Raw genomic sequence first — 17,464 nt, 5'->3', positions numbered from 1 at the left:
AGTCTGAGGTGGGAGGATCACTTAAGGCCAGGGGTTCAAGACCAGCCTGGGCAACAGAGTGAGATCCTGTCTCTACAAAAAAAAAAAAAAACATAAATTTTTTCGAAAAGTTTTATATGAAAAGTGTACTCTGAAAAAATCTAGCTGTCATACCTATCCCTCCATTCCTAACCATCTCTTATAAGTAATTATTATAAGTATTTTCTTAGTTTTCCAATTTATCTTTCATGTGTTTCTTTTTAAAAAGCAAACAAATATGCATATTGCTATACTTACTGTGCCTCTTTCACAACATGGGGTCTTTATAAAATTTCTTTGGATGTTTAGAAAGGTTTGTATGTTCTAATTTATACTGATAACATTTTATATAATGCATTTAGAGTCCCCAATTTCCTTGTCTAGGCCTCTACTATTTAATTTGACACCTTTAAATGATGTTCTTTGACTCTTATCTAATTGTCTATGTGACCGTCAGTGAATATATTATCTCTTCATATTTTCTGTAGTCTTATTTCTTTTTGATTAGAACATATAATATTTACACACTATTTTCCCATCCTAATCCCCACCTTTGTAATAAAATTAATTAAAATTTTAAAAAAGTATATTTAATACCCTACTGATACTTATCTGAAGTCTCTCCAGTCAACTTTTGGCTGGATGAAGCTCTTCTGTAGAGTATTCAAGGAGGGCTTGTAAGTACTGTACAATATTCTCTGAGTTGTGACATGTTTAAAATTTCTTCTAGAGCCTAGATACTTAAAGTACAGCTTGGCCATGTAGAAAATCCTTGACAAACATTTCCTTTTCTTGAGTTTGTCTGAATTTGTGCTTCACTGTTGGGTTGCTTGATGTTATCATCAAGAAGTGTGGCACCACTTGATTTTTTTCCCTTTTGGAAATGACATTTTGTTTGTTGTTTTTTACCTAGAGACCCAGATAATTTTTTCTATATTATTTTATCTGTGATCCTTTTTATCTCATTTTTGTTCTCATAGCTGTTTTATTCCTCTTCTCTGTATTTCTTACTTTACTTTTATTTGTGTCTCTCAGGTACCCTGTGATTTAGTTTTCATTTTTAGTTGATTTTATCTTTTCAGTATATTGCCTATGTTTGTTCAACTCTCATTTTACATCTTACTATTGAGTTTAAAAATCTTTATTTGCTGTGTTCTTTTATATGTGCAATTACTTAATGATATTCATGTTGGAGTGTTGTATATTATTTGCCTCTGCTTCATATTTTCTAGAGGGTAGTATTTTCTATTGATTGAAAAGTTTTCATTTTCTGTTTTTTATAATAGCCTTGTATGGATTTTTGGTGGCTTTTCTATTCATGATTAAATGTGTAGGATCTTCTTGAATCAGCAATAACAGGTGGCTCTATAGAATGGAGGGTAGAAGGGATGTGGGTGACTTACTGAGTTTTTAGTTAAAGAGGACCCTCTTCTGTTAGCATGGTGAAGTGCAGTTTCTTTAATAAATTGTGCATGGTGGGGGTGGGATTTGGATTCTGTGATACAATCTTGTTTCTTTAGGAATCTTTTACTTTTGGCCACTTGCCTTTCTTTCCAAGGAATCCCACTCCCTTTCAAGGTGCCTCATCAACTGTTTTCATGAACTTTCCAAACATTGGTTTCTGCTTGTTTCTAAGCCTGATTCTTGGCCTTCTCATTAATTTTCAAAACTTCCAATATCCTTCCAAATAATTCCCTTTTGCTTACGTTAGCGAGTACTAGTTTGTTAGCCAGTGTTAGTTTCTGTTGATCCTAACCAAAAAACCCTAACTGAGATATCAGTCTCTTAGTGCAAAGTTTGTGAATACGGTCATCCCTCCATATGAGGAGGGGAGTGGGAATTGGTTGTGGGACTTCCGTGGATATCCAAATCAGTGGATGCTAAAGTCCCTTACATAAAATGGCATAGCATTTGGTTATCATCCTCCACATACATCATCTCTAGATTATTTATAGTACTTAATACAATGTAATGCTGTGTAGTCATACTGTATTTTTTACTTGTATTTTTGTTGTTTTGTGGGATTTAAAAAAAAATATTTTTATTCTGAGGATAGTTGAATCCACAGGATACTGAGGGCCAGCTGTATTCACAACCCAAATCACATACAAAGCGACAAGTTCATACACAATAGGCCTATTAGAACAGGACTGTTCTCTCTTGTTTATCATTGCAGCCTTTCTAGCACAAAGCCTGGGACATTCTGGACATTTAGTATGTGTTAAATTTCTCTTACTACATTATTTCCAACAGTATTTACTGCAATCTGCAATTACCTTCCTTTTGTTTTGTAACTGTGTCCCCCACTAGAATGTAAGCTCTGTGCAGATAGTGTCTCATTTATTGATGTATCCCTGGCATCTAATAAAACACTGCCAAACACAAGCACCCAGTAAATATTTTTTGAATGACTGAACAATAACCAGTTCATAAGGCTGATAAAATTGGTATAGCTAGATGAAGTATGATTTTGAGGGACTATGAAAATCAAAGTAACCACACAATAAATTATCAGCCCTCTACTTCCATTCAAAACAAGCTCCTGGGAATTGAATTATGAAATCTATCATATTACTTTCTCTAAAGAACTTCAAGTTGGGTGTCAACTAAAAAGTTGCAGGCAAGGCGCGGTGGCTCAAACCTGTAATCCCAGCACTTTGGTAGAACTGAGTATCTCTTGAGGCCAGGTTTGAAACCAGCCTGGTCAACATAACCAGACTCTGTCTTTACAAAAGAAAAATTAAAATTAGCCAGGCATGGTGGTGTGCATTTGTAGTCCCAGATACTTGAGAGGCTGAGGCAGAAGGATCGTTTCGGAAGAGGCTGCAGGAGGCCATGATGGCACCACTGCACTCCAGCCTGGGTGACAGAGTGAGACCCTGCCTCAGAAAATAATAATAGGCCACGCATGGTGGCTCACACCTGTAATCCCAGCACTTTGGGAGGCTGGGGCGGGAACATCACCTCAGGTAAGGAGTTCAAGCCTGGCCAACACGGTGAAATTCCATCTCTACTAAAAATACAAAAAAAATTAGCCAGGCATGGTAGTGGGGACCTGTAATCCCAGCTACTCGGGAGGCTGAGGCAGGAGAATCACTTGAACCTGGGAGCTGGAAGTTGCAGTGAGCCAAGATGGCACTATTGCACTGCAGCCTGGGCAACAAGAGCAAAACTCTGTCTCAAAAAATAAATAAAAAAAGTTTCAAAATGAGAATATATGTTTCAAAACAAGTATAAGGAATATACTTATTGATTGGAAAATATAATTAGAAGTATCTATCAGGCTATAAATTGCTTTTCTTCTCCCTTCCATGGAAATTAGTTTTTTTTTCCATTTTTAGTCAGTATGAAAATACAAGGAACAGGAAATTCAATCAAATTTACTTTTTAACATTTTATTTGGAAATAATTTCAAACTTACAGAAAAGTTGCAAAAACAGTACAAAGAACTCATACATTCATTTACTCTGTTTTTCCTTTTACCCTATATATTAGTTATTTATAGCTGTGTAACAAATAACCCCAAAGCTTAGTGGCTTACACCAAGTACTTTTCATCTTACAGTTTCTGAGTCAGGATTCCAGGAGTGGCTAAGCTAGGTGGTCCTACCTCTGGGTGTCTCATGAAGTTGTAGTCAGCCAAAGGCTTGACCAAGGTTGGAGGAGCTACTTCCAAAGTGACTCACTCCGTGGCATTTGGTAGGAGGCTACAAACAGTTCCTGGACAACTGGATCTCTCCATAGGCTGCTTGAGTGTCCTGAAAACACGGAAGCAGGCTTCCCCAGGCTCCAAGCCCCAAAATGAATGAAAAAGAGACCCGCAAAGGAAGATGCAGTGCCTTTTATGACCTAGCCTCTGAAGTCAATACTGTCACTTCTGTTTTGATCTATCAAGAGTCACTAAGCCTAGTCTACACTCAAGGGGAGGGGAATTAGAGTCCACCTCTTCCAGGGAGGAATATCATTGAATCTGTGAACATATCTTAGAACTACCATACCTAGTTTCAGTACTTTTAAACATTCGCCATTTTGCTTTGTCCCTCTCTTTTCCCCACCTACATATACATACACATACATGTTACTCCCTAACCATCTGAGAGTAGGGAGCATGCGGTGTATCCCTATCCCTTGTGTTTTTCTCTTAAGGAAAAGGATATTCTATTATACAACACGGTAGTTATCAATATCTAATTTTAACATTGTGATACTTTAAAGTCCACTTCCACTTGTGTAAATTGCCCTTTCTAGCAATCTTCCCATCGAATTTATTTTTAAACAATATAGTAAAAACGTAGAGGGCCACAAAGGGTGACATCGGTCAAGTAAGGTATTTTTTTTGGCAGGGAATAAAAAAGGTCCTGGGTCTAGGGAGGTAAACAAGCGTGAGCCAGCTGAGTTCTAGCGAGGGTCCCTGAGCACCAAAAGGACAAGACTGTTTCTGAAACACTACCTTATCTCTTAAGTTACCCATTACTTATGGAAAATGATTTTTTACTGTTCCCTTCGGTTCCTGTCTTGATTAGAACACAGCTGGAGATTGTGCTAATAGCTTAGGACGTCTGTTTCCGTGAGCAGGTAACAACTTTTTGAAACAAATTCCCTCATCTGCTGAAGAAGGGGGACAAAAACGGCCCCTATCGCCCAGAACCGTTGCGAGGATTTAGCTAGCTGGTGACGCCGGAGCACGGAGTTGTACAGGTAGCCAGCAACACCCACACGAGCCCGCGGTTACCCTGGCCGCGCGGCTACTGTAGAGCGGGCTGGCGGCGAGCGGGCGGGGCGGTATCACGCGGGAGGGGCGGGGCGCGCTCGTCGGCTGATCGCACGATTGTGACGCGCCGCCGGAGGCAGGCCGGGCCCTCAAGATGGCGGCGGGCGCCCAGAGCGGCTCGGCCCGGCAGTAGTGGTGGGACGGCACTAGCTGCTGGGGCCTGCCGCCCCGGGAGTGGCTGCAGCAGCGCCAGGAATCGAGGATGGTAAAATGACCCAGGGGAAGAAGAAGAAACGGGCCGCGAACCGCAGTATCATGCTGGCCAAGAAGATCATCATTAAGGACGGAGGCACGGTGAGCTGAGTTCCGCGCCGGCGAGCGTCCCTCGGGGCCCCCATCCGGTCTCTCCTTCAGACCCCAACACTGCCGTCTCTAGGCGTCCCGGTGCCTCCCTCCCTTCCCCCACCCTGTCCGCGCTGCCGGTGCCTCGGGGTCGCGGACCCGCATGCCGCCGCTCCGGGAATCGTCCTCCGCTGCTCGGGCTTGCGGCCTCCGGGGCCCGTCCTCTTTCTTTCCCGCACCTGCCGCCCTCTGCTCTGGCCGCCTCTGCAGGCCCTGCGGCCTCGAACCCCACGTGCGCCTCCGCCGCGGGGAGGAATGTGCGGGGCTCCCCCGGCGGCCCGCCCGCCGCGCCCCTCGTCGCCGCAGCCTCGCCTCGCCTCGCCTTCGCCGCCAGGCCCCGCGGAGCCGTCGCCGCGCTTGTCAAGGGGCTGGGAACCATCCCTGCTCTCCCATATGTTGCTAACGGGGTGGCGTCTGGCGCGGGGATCCCGCTGCGGCCCCGTAGTACGTTCGCTTTCTGTTTCCACGTCCCTCTGCGTCGGTGGTCCGGCTCTGGGCTGCTTACAGTAAACCCTGACCGGAGGTGGGCTTCCCTCACTTCCCGGAGTCGGAAGCATGACGGCAGACACCTGGGGCCTACATTCGAACCTGCTAGTTTTCAAAGAAAAGTCATCACTGTGTGTCTTAAGATCAAAAGTATTACAATCAGTCATGGCCTAAGGATCGGAGGAAGACACTTTGAAGGGAAGAAAGGTTTGCTTTTTAGAAACAGTTGTCATCACAGTAAACTTTATGCAGTGTGTAGTTAACCAGCAGGGGACGTAGGATTTTTAATTGAAAAACAAAACAAAACAAAACTGTTTTATGCTAACATTTCTCCGTTGCTACACTGTGTGGTCTTTGTTGCATCCGCTGATACCGCGTTCTGAAATAGAATGGAAAGGTGATATATATGTTTCACTTACCTGAAGTGTGCAGAAATTGTACCATTAATTCCATTTCTGTTTATATCTTATTGGAGCCGCGATCAACTGCTAGCACAGTAGTAAATGTGTAAGTAGGCCACCATTGAGGATTTGCTGAATTCAGTTGAAAAACGTGACAAAATTTTATGACATTTCAGAACACGGCCCAGTCAATATGCCAAAGTTTAGAAAACTTGAGACATATGTAATGACTTTGGAATATATTCTTAGTTTAACGTTTATTATATGTTATAGCTTTGACATTTATTGAAAAAAAGAAACAGAAATTCCTCAAGTTCTTTTTATTGAACTTGATTAATTAAAACATTACTTTGATTAGATCGGTTATGAAGAGTCATAGCTCTTTTGACCAAGTAGGTAAGAACTATATGGGGAGAAAAACACTGTTGCCTTTGTCTACCTTTAGAAAGAGACAATATTTTACATTCTTCATAAAATCTACAAAATAGTGGCAATGAAAGATTGTATTTTGTAAGACCAAGTGATATTTAAGATCAGTATTTTTTACAAAATGTAAGAATGAAACTGTGATTAAGAAACACAGCTTCCTTTTCCTTGGAAAGTTCAGTTTTATTACCTTTCTTTGGGGTTTTGTTTGATTTGCTTTACGGCAGATGCTTTCTTTCCAAATCCTGTGAGTTTTGGAAAAGATCGTTTTTAAACTTTCTTGTCCTATTATTAAGGTTGTAATTAATTCTTAGCCTGCTTTGGGACACAAAATAAAATGTTTGCACCAGCAATAGGTTTCACATAGAACAAATGAAGACTTTTCTTGAGGGCTGTGAACATGGGGGCTATTATCATTTCTCATCTTTATACACTTAATATTTCATTCTCTATTCTAAGAGCACTGGGCACTCCTTTAGAATAGGGGCTTTGTTTTGTATGTTTGGATCCCACAGGGCCTAGTATGTGAATTTTAAAGTGATAAAAACACTTCTATTTTGTACTAGCACATTCCTAGATGAATTTTTATTGTAATTTTGTTTATTCTTATACGTAATCAGAGGATATATTTCAATAAATATCAGGGGAATATTTTGCATTATTTGTATTTTAATCCATCCCAGCTTTAAATTTAAAAAGTATAACTATTGCAGTCATAGAAATGATTGTAAAATGGTAGTTGCTTATCTACCTCTCTACTTACAATAGGTCAGACTACTATTATGAACTTTTTTTTTTTTTTTTTTTTGAGACGGAGTCTCACTCTGTTGCCCAGGCTGGAGGAGTGCAGTGGCAGGATCTCGGCTCACTGTAACCACCGCCTCCTGGGTTCAAGTGATTCTCCTGCCTCAGCCTCCCGAGTAGCTGGGACTACAGGCACGTGCCACCATGCCTGGCTAATTTTTTATATTTTCAGTAGAGACAAAGTTTCACCATATTGGCCAGGCTGGTCTTGAACTCCTGACCTCATGATTCACCCACCTTGGCCTCCCAAAGTGCAGGGATTACAGGTGTGAGCCACCGTGCCCAGACTGAACATTTTTTAAGAAAGGGGAAAAAATTGCCATTTGATACTCTGTTGTTGTGTGTTTTTTAATTCATCGTATCATAGAATATTTCAGTGCTATTGCTATTGACCTCAGAGTTTCAGAGTTTTTATAAAGTTCCGCCAATGGGTAGATTCATTCAGTGAGATGTCTGAGGCTCTATGGTCCGTACATGACAGTCATGAACAGTATTTCACATACCTGGTCAATGGTACTGATTTGATCCCCCTTCTGATTTCTTCTTTTCAACAATGTTAATAAAATTCTTTCCCGTTGTCCTGCTAATGACATATATGTAAGCCTATTTGGCCAGTTTAAATATTTATAAACAAAACTAGTAAGAGTTGTTAATGATTTGTCTGAAAATTAGAGCAGATTAGAGCAGATTTGTAGTTTTCAACGGCTGAAGAAATAAATCCTTCTAAATGAGCCAGATTAATCGTAAATTACTGATTTTTTTATTGAAATTGTATTTCATTGAATTGTATTTCATTCAGCTGAATGAAAAACAGGCCAGGATAAAGCTAACAAGTAGGCTACCTATGTGAGTAGACACAATTAAGATAAATTACATTAAGGTGTGTGATTCTATATTAGGTGTTTTTAATCTGGGTCTGTTCACCCTGAAGTTGTTTGCAAAATTTTCTTTTGGCTATACATGTTTCTTGGAAGAGTCCCAAAAGGTCCATACTTCCCAAAAGTTTAAGAGCAATTGTTCTGTTTGAAAACAGCATAAGTAACTAAAGAATAAGTTCCACAGATTATATTCAGTAAATATTTAATCATATACTGTATACTACTTCACTGATGAAAGTAACCATATTAGTGAATTTACTTTTAAAGCATCCATATATAGAAATAGTTTTTAGGCCAGGGGCAGTGGCTCACGCCTGTAATCCCGGCACTTTGGGAGGCCAGTGTGGGCAGATCACTTGAGGCCAGGAGTCTGAGACTAGCCTGGCCAACATGGTGAAACCCCATCTTTACCAAAATTACAAAAATGAGCTAGGTGTGGTGGTATGTGCCTGTAATCCCAGCTACCGGGGAGGCCGAGGCACGAGAATCACTTGAACCTGGGAGGCCGAGATTGCAGTGAGCCTAGATCACGCCACTGCATTCCAGCCTGGGTGATGGAGTGAAACTGTCTCAAAAAAAAAAAAAAGAAGTTTTTAGTTACAGGTTTTCATGTATGTAACATTCAGTGTAGGTATTTAAGACAGCTGAAATAAAAATACCTTCTGACATTTTCAAATACTAGAATTCTGTTTTGTTTTATTAAAGCATTACCACTTGTTTTTAAGCATTCCTGTTAGAGGCTGAGAGCTAAAGAGTTATTTACAGTATTCAAATTGAATTTTCCTTATCTTTTAAAATGCTCATCTTAAAATATGATCTTTATTGTTTTGGCCATACAATTGTGGAACTACATCTCTGACAGTGGAAAATGTATAGTTCTTTCAGAAGTTTGTGGTAAAATGACTAAAGATTTGATAGAAAGTAAGGCATATCTGAATTGCATGGTCGGAAGTACCTGAAAAAAGTAAAATTGATATATCATTTGAAAATGAAATGCATATCCCTGGATAAGCAGAGCACCAGATTTTTTTTTTCTTGGCATCCCTGATTTTAATTAAATAGGAGTCAGCAACCGTTTCAAAAGCGGGACCCAAGCTCTGACCCTTTGCACTCTTCACCTGCAAGGATGGCTGAAGTAGTGGCAGGAAAGCTCTCTGGGATGTAGGGCCTTTGTAGACCCAGAGAGCTGTTAAATAACCTTTGGTTGCTAGCATGCAAGCAATGAGAAGGGCCTGTGGTGCTTTTCTTTTTCTTTCTTTCTTTTTTTTTTTCTTTTGAGACAGAGTTTTGCTCTTGTTGCTCAGGCTGGGGTGCAATGGCATGATCTTGGCTCACAGCAACCTCTGCCTCCCTGGTTCAAGGAATTCTCCTACCTTAGCCTCCTGAATAGCTGGGATTACAGGCATGTGCCATCATGCCCAGCTAATTTTTGTATTTTTTTAGTAGAGACCGGATTTTACCATGTTGGCCAGGCTGGTCTCGAACTCTTGACCTCGGGTGATCCACCTGCCTCAGTCTTCCAAAGTGGGATTACAGGTGTGAGCCACTGCGCCTGGCCCCGTGGTGCTTTTCAAAAAGCCTAGAAACATCAGGGTGTTTATATTGTCTTTGGCAGGTGTGTGGCTGGCAGCATCATTAATTACTTAGCTCCTTACCTCCATGGTTCAGTGTTTGGTTTAGATTGGTGTGTTTGGGGATAAATTAATATGCAGTTTTTTTTTCAGATGGCTATATGCATCCAGTTCATCCTCATATAGTTAGAAGACTTGCATACCAACATAATCAGACCGTCTGCAGAAATTCTCCTACAGTTGAAATGTAACTCCTTTGCAGCTACTGAAAGTTTAAAGTTTAAGTAAAAAAATGAATAGCTTTCTTCAGGTAACATTCTGACAAGTCTGTATGATTTAAAAGTTTCAATTATAAGGAACTCTGATTGTCTTTTAGCATTATTTTAAATTGGAAGTGTGAAAGTAACAGTTGACAGTTTCAGCCAGGGTACATCAAGAAGAGATGAATATGGGTATAATATAGCTCTCAAAATTTCCAGTACTTTATAACAAAGAAATATCCCTCCCACTGCCCTGTTTTTTAAAAAATAAATAATACATTTTTTCCTTCCAGTCGTGGGAAACTTAATAGAATGGTTCAGGAGGGACAAGTATATGCAGCATACCTGTCATTTTCCATTCAAGTTTTACTTTATTTTTAAAATTTATTATTTTTTAAAATATTTCAATAGTTTTGGGGTACAGGTGGGTTTTTGGTTACATAGATGTTTTTTAGTGATGATTTCTGAGATTTTAGTGCACCTGTCACCTGACCAATGTATACTGTACCCAATATATAGTCTTTTATCCCTCTCAAGCTTCCCCCCCATCCTCAAAGTCCATTCTATTAGTCTTACGCCTTTGCGTCCTCATAGCTGAACTCTCACTTGTAAGTGAGAACATACGACATTTGGTTTTCCATTCCTGAATTACTCACTTAGAATAATGGCCTCCAATTCCATCCAAGTTTCTGCAAAAGACATTATTTCATTCCTTTTTATGGCTAAGTATTCAATGGTATATATACAGCACATTTTCTTTATCCACTTGTTGGTCATTGGGCACTTGGGTTGGTTCCATATCTTTGCAGTTGTGAATTGTGCTGCTATAAACATGCATGTACATGTGTCTTTTTCATATAATGACTTCTTTTACTTTGGGTGGGTACCCAGTAGTGGGATTGCTGGATCAAACAGTAGTTCTATTTTTAGTTCTTTAAGGAATCGCCATACTGTTTTCCATAGTGGTTGTACTAGTTTACATTCCCAACAGCAGTGTGAAAGTGTTCATTTGTCACCACATCCACACCATCTATTATTTTTTGATTTTTAAATTATGGCCATTCTTGCAGGAGTAAATGATATCTCATTGTGGTTTTAATTTGCATTTCCCTGATAATTGGTGATGTTGAGCATCTTTTCATGTGTTTGTTGGCTTATTGTATGTCTTTTGAAAAATGTCTATTCATGTCTTGCCTACTTTTGATGGGATTGTTTGTTTTTTTTCTTGCTGATTTGAGTTCCTTGTAGATTCTGGGTACTAGTCCTTTGTCAGATGCACAGTTCATAAATATTTTCTCCAACTGTATGGGTTGTCTGTTTACTCTGCTGATTTTTTTTTTTTTTTTTTTTGAGATGGAATTTTGCTCTTGTTTCCCAGGCTGGAGTGCAATGGCATGATCTTGGCTCCCTGCAACCTCTGCCTCTCAGGTTCAAGCCATTCTCCTGCCTCAGCCTCCCAAGTAGCTGGGATTACAGGCACACACCACCATGCCTGGCTAACTTTTTTGTATTTGTAGTAGAGACGAGTTTTCTCTATGTTGGCCAGGCTGGACTCAAACTACTGACCTTAGGTGATCCACCCGCCTTGGCCTCCCAAGATGCTGGGATTAAAGGCATGCCTAGGCGGCTCTAAGTATTTTGCTTTGTTTCTGGGTTATCTGTTGTGTTCCATTGGTCTTCATGCCTGTTTTTATACCAGTACCATGCGGTTTTGGTAACTGTAGCCTTTTGTATAATTTAAAGTCGGGTAATGTGATGCCTCCAGATTTGTTTTTTGCTTAGTCTTGCTTTGGCTATGTGGGCTCTTTTTTGGTTCCATATGAATTTTAGGATTGTTTTTTCTTGTTCTGTGAAGTATGATGCTGGTATTTTGATGGGAATTGCATTGAATCTATAGATTGTTTTGGTCAGTATAGTCATTTTCACAATGTTGATTCTTCCTTTCCATGAGCATGGGATGTGTTTCCCTTTGTGTCATTTATGATTTCTTTTAACAGTGTTTTGTACTTTTCCTTGTAAAGATCTTTCACTTCCTTGGTTAAGTGTATTCCTAGGTGTTTTGTTTTTTTTGCAGCTATTGTAAAAGGGATTGAGTTCTTGATTTGATTCTCAGCTTGGTCGTTGTTGGAATATAGCAGTGCTACTGATTTGTGTCATTGATTTTGTATCCTGAGATTTTACTGAATCGTTTATCAGATCTCGGAGCTTTTTGGATGCGTCATTAGGGTTTTCTAGGTATACAGTCATATCATTGGCAAACAGTGGCAGTTTGATTTCCTCTTTTCCAATTTGCATGCTCGTTATTCCTTTCTCTTGTCTGATTACTCTGGTTAGGACTTCTAAATTTTTTAATTACTATGGGTACAAAGTAGATACAGATATTTATCAGGTACATCTGATATTTTGATACAAGCATATGTTGATACAGGTATACAGTGTATAATAAATCAGGGATACTGGGGTATCCATTACCTCAAACTTTTATCATTTCTTTGTGTTAGGAACATGCCAATTCCACTTTTATTTTATTTTATTTTTTATTTTTTATTTTTTGAGACAGAGTCTCGCTCTGTCGCCCAGGCAACATACATAGTACAGTAGTGTACTCCAGCCTGGGTGACAGGGGGAGACTCTGTCTCAAAATAAATAAATAAATAAATAAATCTGTTCAGACTAATGTCCTAGAGTGTATTCCCAATGTTTTCTTCTAGTCATTTGTGGTTTCAGGTTTTAGATTTAAGTCTTTAATCCATTTTGATTTGATTGTTGTACATGGCAAGAGGTAGGGGTATAATTTTATTCTTCTGTATATGGATATCCACTTTTCCTAGCACCATTTAAGAGACTATCCTTTTCCCAATGTATACTTCGGTGCCGTTGTCAAAAATGAGTTGACTGTAAATGCATGGATTTATTTCTGAGTTCTCTATTGTGCTCTATTGTCTATGTATCTGTTTTTATACCAGTATTATGCTGTTTTGGTTACTATCACTTTGTAGTATAATTTGAAGTGAAGTAATGTGATGCCTCCAAGCCTCGTTTTTTTTTTTTTTGTTTTTTTTTTTTGAGACTGAGTCTAGCTCTGTCACCTAGGCTGGAGTGCAGTGGCGCAATCTTGGCTCACTGCAACCTCTGCCTCCCTGGTTCAAGTGATTCTCCTGCCTCAGTTTCCTGAGGAACTGGGATTGCAGGTCCCACCACCACGCCTGGCTAATTTTTGTATTTTTAGTAGAGACGGGGTTTCACTTTGATGGCCAGGCTGGTCTTGAACTCCTGACCTCAGGTGATCCGCCCGCCTTGGCCTCCCAAAGTGCTGGGATTACAGGCGTGAGTCACTGTGCCCAGCCTCCAGCCTTGTTCTTTTTGCTCAGGATTGCTTTGGCTGTTCTGGCTCTTGTGGTTCCATATAAGTTTTAGGATTTAAAAGAAAAAATTCTGTGAGGAATGTCATTTGTAGTTTGATAGTAACTGCATTGAATCTGTAGATTGCTTTTGGTAGTATTAAAATTTTAACAGTATTGATTCTTCCAATTTATGAACATGAAATATCTTCCCATTTGTGTGTGTGTCCTCTTCAATTCGTGTCATCAATGTTTTATAGTCTATAGACATCTTTCACTTCTTTAAGTTTATTCTTAGGTATTTCATCTGTAGCTATTGTAAGTGGGATTATTTTCTTGGTTTCTTTTTCAGATATTTGCTGTTGGCATATAGAAATGGTACTGATTTTTGTATCCTGCAACTTCAATGAATTTGCTTCCATTCTGATAGTTTTTTGGTGGAGTATTTAGGGTTCTCTCTATATAAGGTCATGTCATCTGTAAAGAGGGACAATTTTGACTTCCTGTTTTCTGATTTGCATGCCTTTTATTTCTTACTCATGCTTAATTGCTCTAGTTGGTACTTTCCAGTACTTTGTTGAATAAGAGTGGCGAAAGTGGGCATCTTTGTCTTGTTCCAGATCTTTGAGGAAAGGCTTTCAGGTTTTCCCTGTTCAGCATGATAGCTCTGTGTCTGTCATATATGGCTTTTATCATATTGAGGTATGTTCCTTCTATACCATTTTTGAGAGTTTTTATGAAGCAGTGTTGAATTTTAGTAAATGCTTTTTCATCATTAATTGAAATGATCATTTTATTTTCCTTCATTCTTTTGAAATGATATATCACCTTGATAGATTTATGTATGTTGGACTATCCTTGCATACCTGGATGAATCCCACTTGAACATGATGAATGATTTTTTTGTTTTTAATTTTTTTGAGACGGAGTTTTGCTCTTGTTGCCCAGGCTGGAATGCAATGGCGCAACCTTGGCTCACCGCAACTTCCGCCTCCCGCGTTCAAGCGATTCTCCTGCCTCAGCTTCCTGAGTAGCTGGGATTACAGGCATGCGCCACCACGCCTGGCTAATTTTGTGTTTTTAGTGGAGACGGGGTTTCTTCATGTTGGTCAGGCTGGTCTCGAACTCCTGACCTCAGGTGATCCACCCGCTTTGGCCTCCCAAAGTGCTGGAATTACAGGTGAGAGCCACTGCGCCCGGCCGATGAATGATCTTTTTTAAAACCTCCTTCCTGAAGGAGGTTTGCTAGTATTTTGTTGAGGATTTTTGCATCAACGTTCATCAGAGATATTGTCCCATAGTTTATTTTGTTTTTCTCCATGCTAGTTTTAGGTAATTTTTCTCTTAAATAAACAAAGCATTTTCCTCCTAAAGTGCAAGCATGCTTATTAGAAAAGATATGGAAAATTCAGAATAGCATAGTAAACAATGTGATATCACTTAAAATCATTACCTAATATAAATTTTATTTACATTGAGGTCAGTATTTATTGTTTTTCAGAGTTGAAATTACCCTACCTATACAATGTTATATCCTACTTTGATTTTTAAAAAATTAGCATGCTTTAAGCCCTGAGAAGTTGTGCCAAGCTTTCTGCTAGGGGCTGGGTATATGTGGTGGTGAACATGGTGGACAAAACAGGTTTAAAGCTTATCAAATTTGTGGCCAATTTTTTTTTTTTTTTTCAGAGTCTCTGTCGCCCAGGCTGGGGTGCAGTGGTGGGATCTCAACTCACTGCAACCTCTGCCTCCCAGGTTCAGGCGATTCTCCTGCCTCAGCCTTTCTGAGTAGCTGGGATTACAGGCACATGCCACCATGCCCAGCTAATTTTTGTATTTTTAGTAGAGACAGGGTTTTGCCATGTTGGCAAGGCTGGTCTCGAACTCTTGACCTCAAGTGATCTGCCCACCTTGGCCTCCCAAAGTGCTGAGATTACAGGCATGAGCCACCATGCCTGGCCTCCTGTGGTCATTTTTTGACCTTATATTACTATGCTTGTTCCATTTGATACTAGTCATCACCTCCTCCTTCCTGAAACTGCTCCATTGTCATATGTGACACTGTATTCTCTTCACTCTCCTGATATTTTCTTACTGTTCCTTTTATCTTCCTCTTTTCTTTATCAAAGAAGAAAAACCTTCACTATTTTCCTGTGCCTCCTACTTAAAATGTTGGCGCTTCTTGGGGTTCTGTCTCAGCCCACTGCAGTTTTCACATTTGACACTCCTGATAATCTCATCTACTCTGGTGGTTTCAGATATCACATTTGCTGCTAATTGTTTTAATCAGTGCTCAAAGACAATACAAATGTTTCAAGTAAAGAGGGCAGTTTTGTAAATAGGACCTGAAGTAAATCTGAGCCTCGTGGGGGGAAGTGCTGGGAAGCCACCAGCTTTAACTGCTAGACAACCAAGCTAAACACTTGGAAGTTGTTCTTGATTCTCCCTTCCGCTATTTATCAAGCTCCTCCCAATTTCAAATCCTGAATCCTTAATCCGTTCCCTCCCCTCCAACATTCATACTGTGCCACTGTTTTATGCCCTCATTTCTTGTTTGAGCTGATTCAGATAGCTTCCTTTTAGATGCGCTTTGCTTCTCCATTTTATCCTTTAGGAAATCACCAGAGTGATAATACTGAAGTGAGTCTTAAGACGTCTCTGGCAGCGGTATAAACTTAATTTTGTATTTTCTTTCTCATGTATATCAAATTCCAAATCTCTTACATACTTTCCCTGGGGATTGTTCTGCTTTTGAGCCATGTTGATATCGTGTTTATATTTTTGCCACTTGCTTCATTTATGGTTTTTTTTTTTTTTTGGTTACACCTTTGCCAGAATAATCTTAAAACTTTCATCTGATTGTGTCAGTCTTAATATCTTTTAGTGGCTCCCCATGGCCTTCAGAATTAAATATAGACTCCTTAGCATGGAAGCTGGTCTTTGAGTACCTGTAGCTCGTCTTTCAATACACCCAACGTGCAGCCCATGCACTGGTTGTACTGAACTCGATATATGAGACCCATAATGCCGCAAGCCTTGGAAGCTTTGTACAGGCTGAGCCATCTTTTCCACCCTATACCTCCGCCTGTCTAACTCTGTTGTGTCCTTTCAGCCTTCCTCCTGGAAGTCTGATATTTCCCACCTCCCAAGCTCCCTTGGACTCTGTATGTTCCAACTGCATACTGTGCTTATGCTAATGAATTTCGTTGTTGCCTTGTCTGTCCCTCTGACTTTGAAGACAGAGGCAGTGAGTACAGATGTTTGACACAGTGCCCAGTACATATATGATCTTAATATTTGTTGACTATTACATCGTTGTTATTGTTAATAATTATAGAATGTACCGTTAACTTTTTTTAACTTTTTAAAAAATCTTGTTTTTTATAGCCTCAAGGAATAGGTTCTCCTAGTGTCTATCATGCAGTTATCGTCATCTTTTTGGAGTTTTTTGCTTGGGGACTATTGACAGCACCCACCTTGGTGGTAAGTAATCTTTTAAATTATTTAACACTGACTCCAAAATCTCTTCTTCTTCAGTTTTGGAGGAAAATGTGGGCCTTTTCTTCCCTTTGCACGGTTAATTCTCCCACCAGTATTGTTCAGTATTCACCAGTATTTTACTGGTTGTCTTTTCCAACTGTTAACTCTCCCTTACCTTTTTTTGGGAGGGGGGTGGCGTGGAGGTGTTTGAATTTGGACTTGTCACTGGGCATGTTCAAGCAGAGGCTCTGTCACTACTCTGAGTAAAATGGAAGAGATTCTTAAACCGACAGGTTTAGAAAAGATGATGTCTGTGACCTGCATGACTCGGCATAATTACTTTGAGTTTCATTTATGCAGCTGTATTTTCCAAAAACAGGTTTCTGTTCATTTGGGCTAAGTACCTAGAAGGGCTATTCTTAAATAGATCTAAGCTGATTTTACCCAAATTCTCCCAGGTTTGAAACTTTAGAAAAGACCTCCCTGCCCGACCAAACAACTCAGAAGATAGCCAGTTTTCTTACATTGGTGTAGATAAGGGAAATGGAAGGAGGGAAGGACTATCTATGGTAAATATCTATACCATCTTGAAAGGAGTAATTAGGATAAATGTACAGTTTACCAAATCCTAGAGGAATAGAGTTTTAAAGTAATATACTATGTTTTCATGAAGGTTTTTATAAAAAA

The 17,464-nt window shown here is 39.7% G+C and overlaps 1 protein-coding gene across 2 annotated transcripts in view; it reads left to right on the top strand.

Moving 5' to 3' along the window:
* The first annotated feature begins 4,540 nt into the window (after positions 1-4,540).
* MFSD14A (major facilitator superfamily domain containing 14A) overlaps positions 4,541-17,464 on the top strand; it is a 45,259-nt gene continuing 32,335 nt past the window's right edge. Inside the window, exons 1-2 of one of the 2 annotated variants that reach the window (XM_001160022.6) lie at positions 4,541-5,082; positions 16,685-16,780. In XM_001160022.6, the coding sequence (XP_001160022.1) occupies positions 4,999-5,082; positions 16,685-16,780 (180 nt within the window). In that variant the 5' untranslated portion in view covers positions 4,541-4,998. Of the gene's footprint in view, positions 5,083-9,849; positions 10,007-16,684; positions 16,781-17,464 lie in introns of those variants that run through there. The other variant, XM_009426117.5, reaches the window with a different exon arrangement.

Source organism: Pan troglodytes, chromosome 1, assembly GCF_028858775.2.
Source record: "Pan troglodytes isolate AG18354 chromosome 1, NHGRI_mPanTro3-v2.0_pri, whole genome shotgun sequence".
NCBI lineage: Eukaryota > Metazoa > Chordata > Mammalia > Primates > Hominidae > Pan > Pan troglodytes.
The sequence above is the reverse complement of the archived record's forward strand: the minus strand, read 5'-3'. Positions and strand labels throughout refer to the sequence as shown.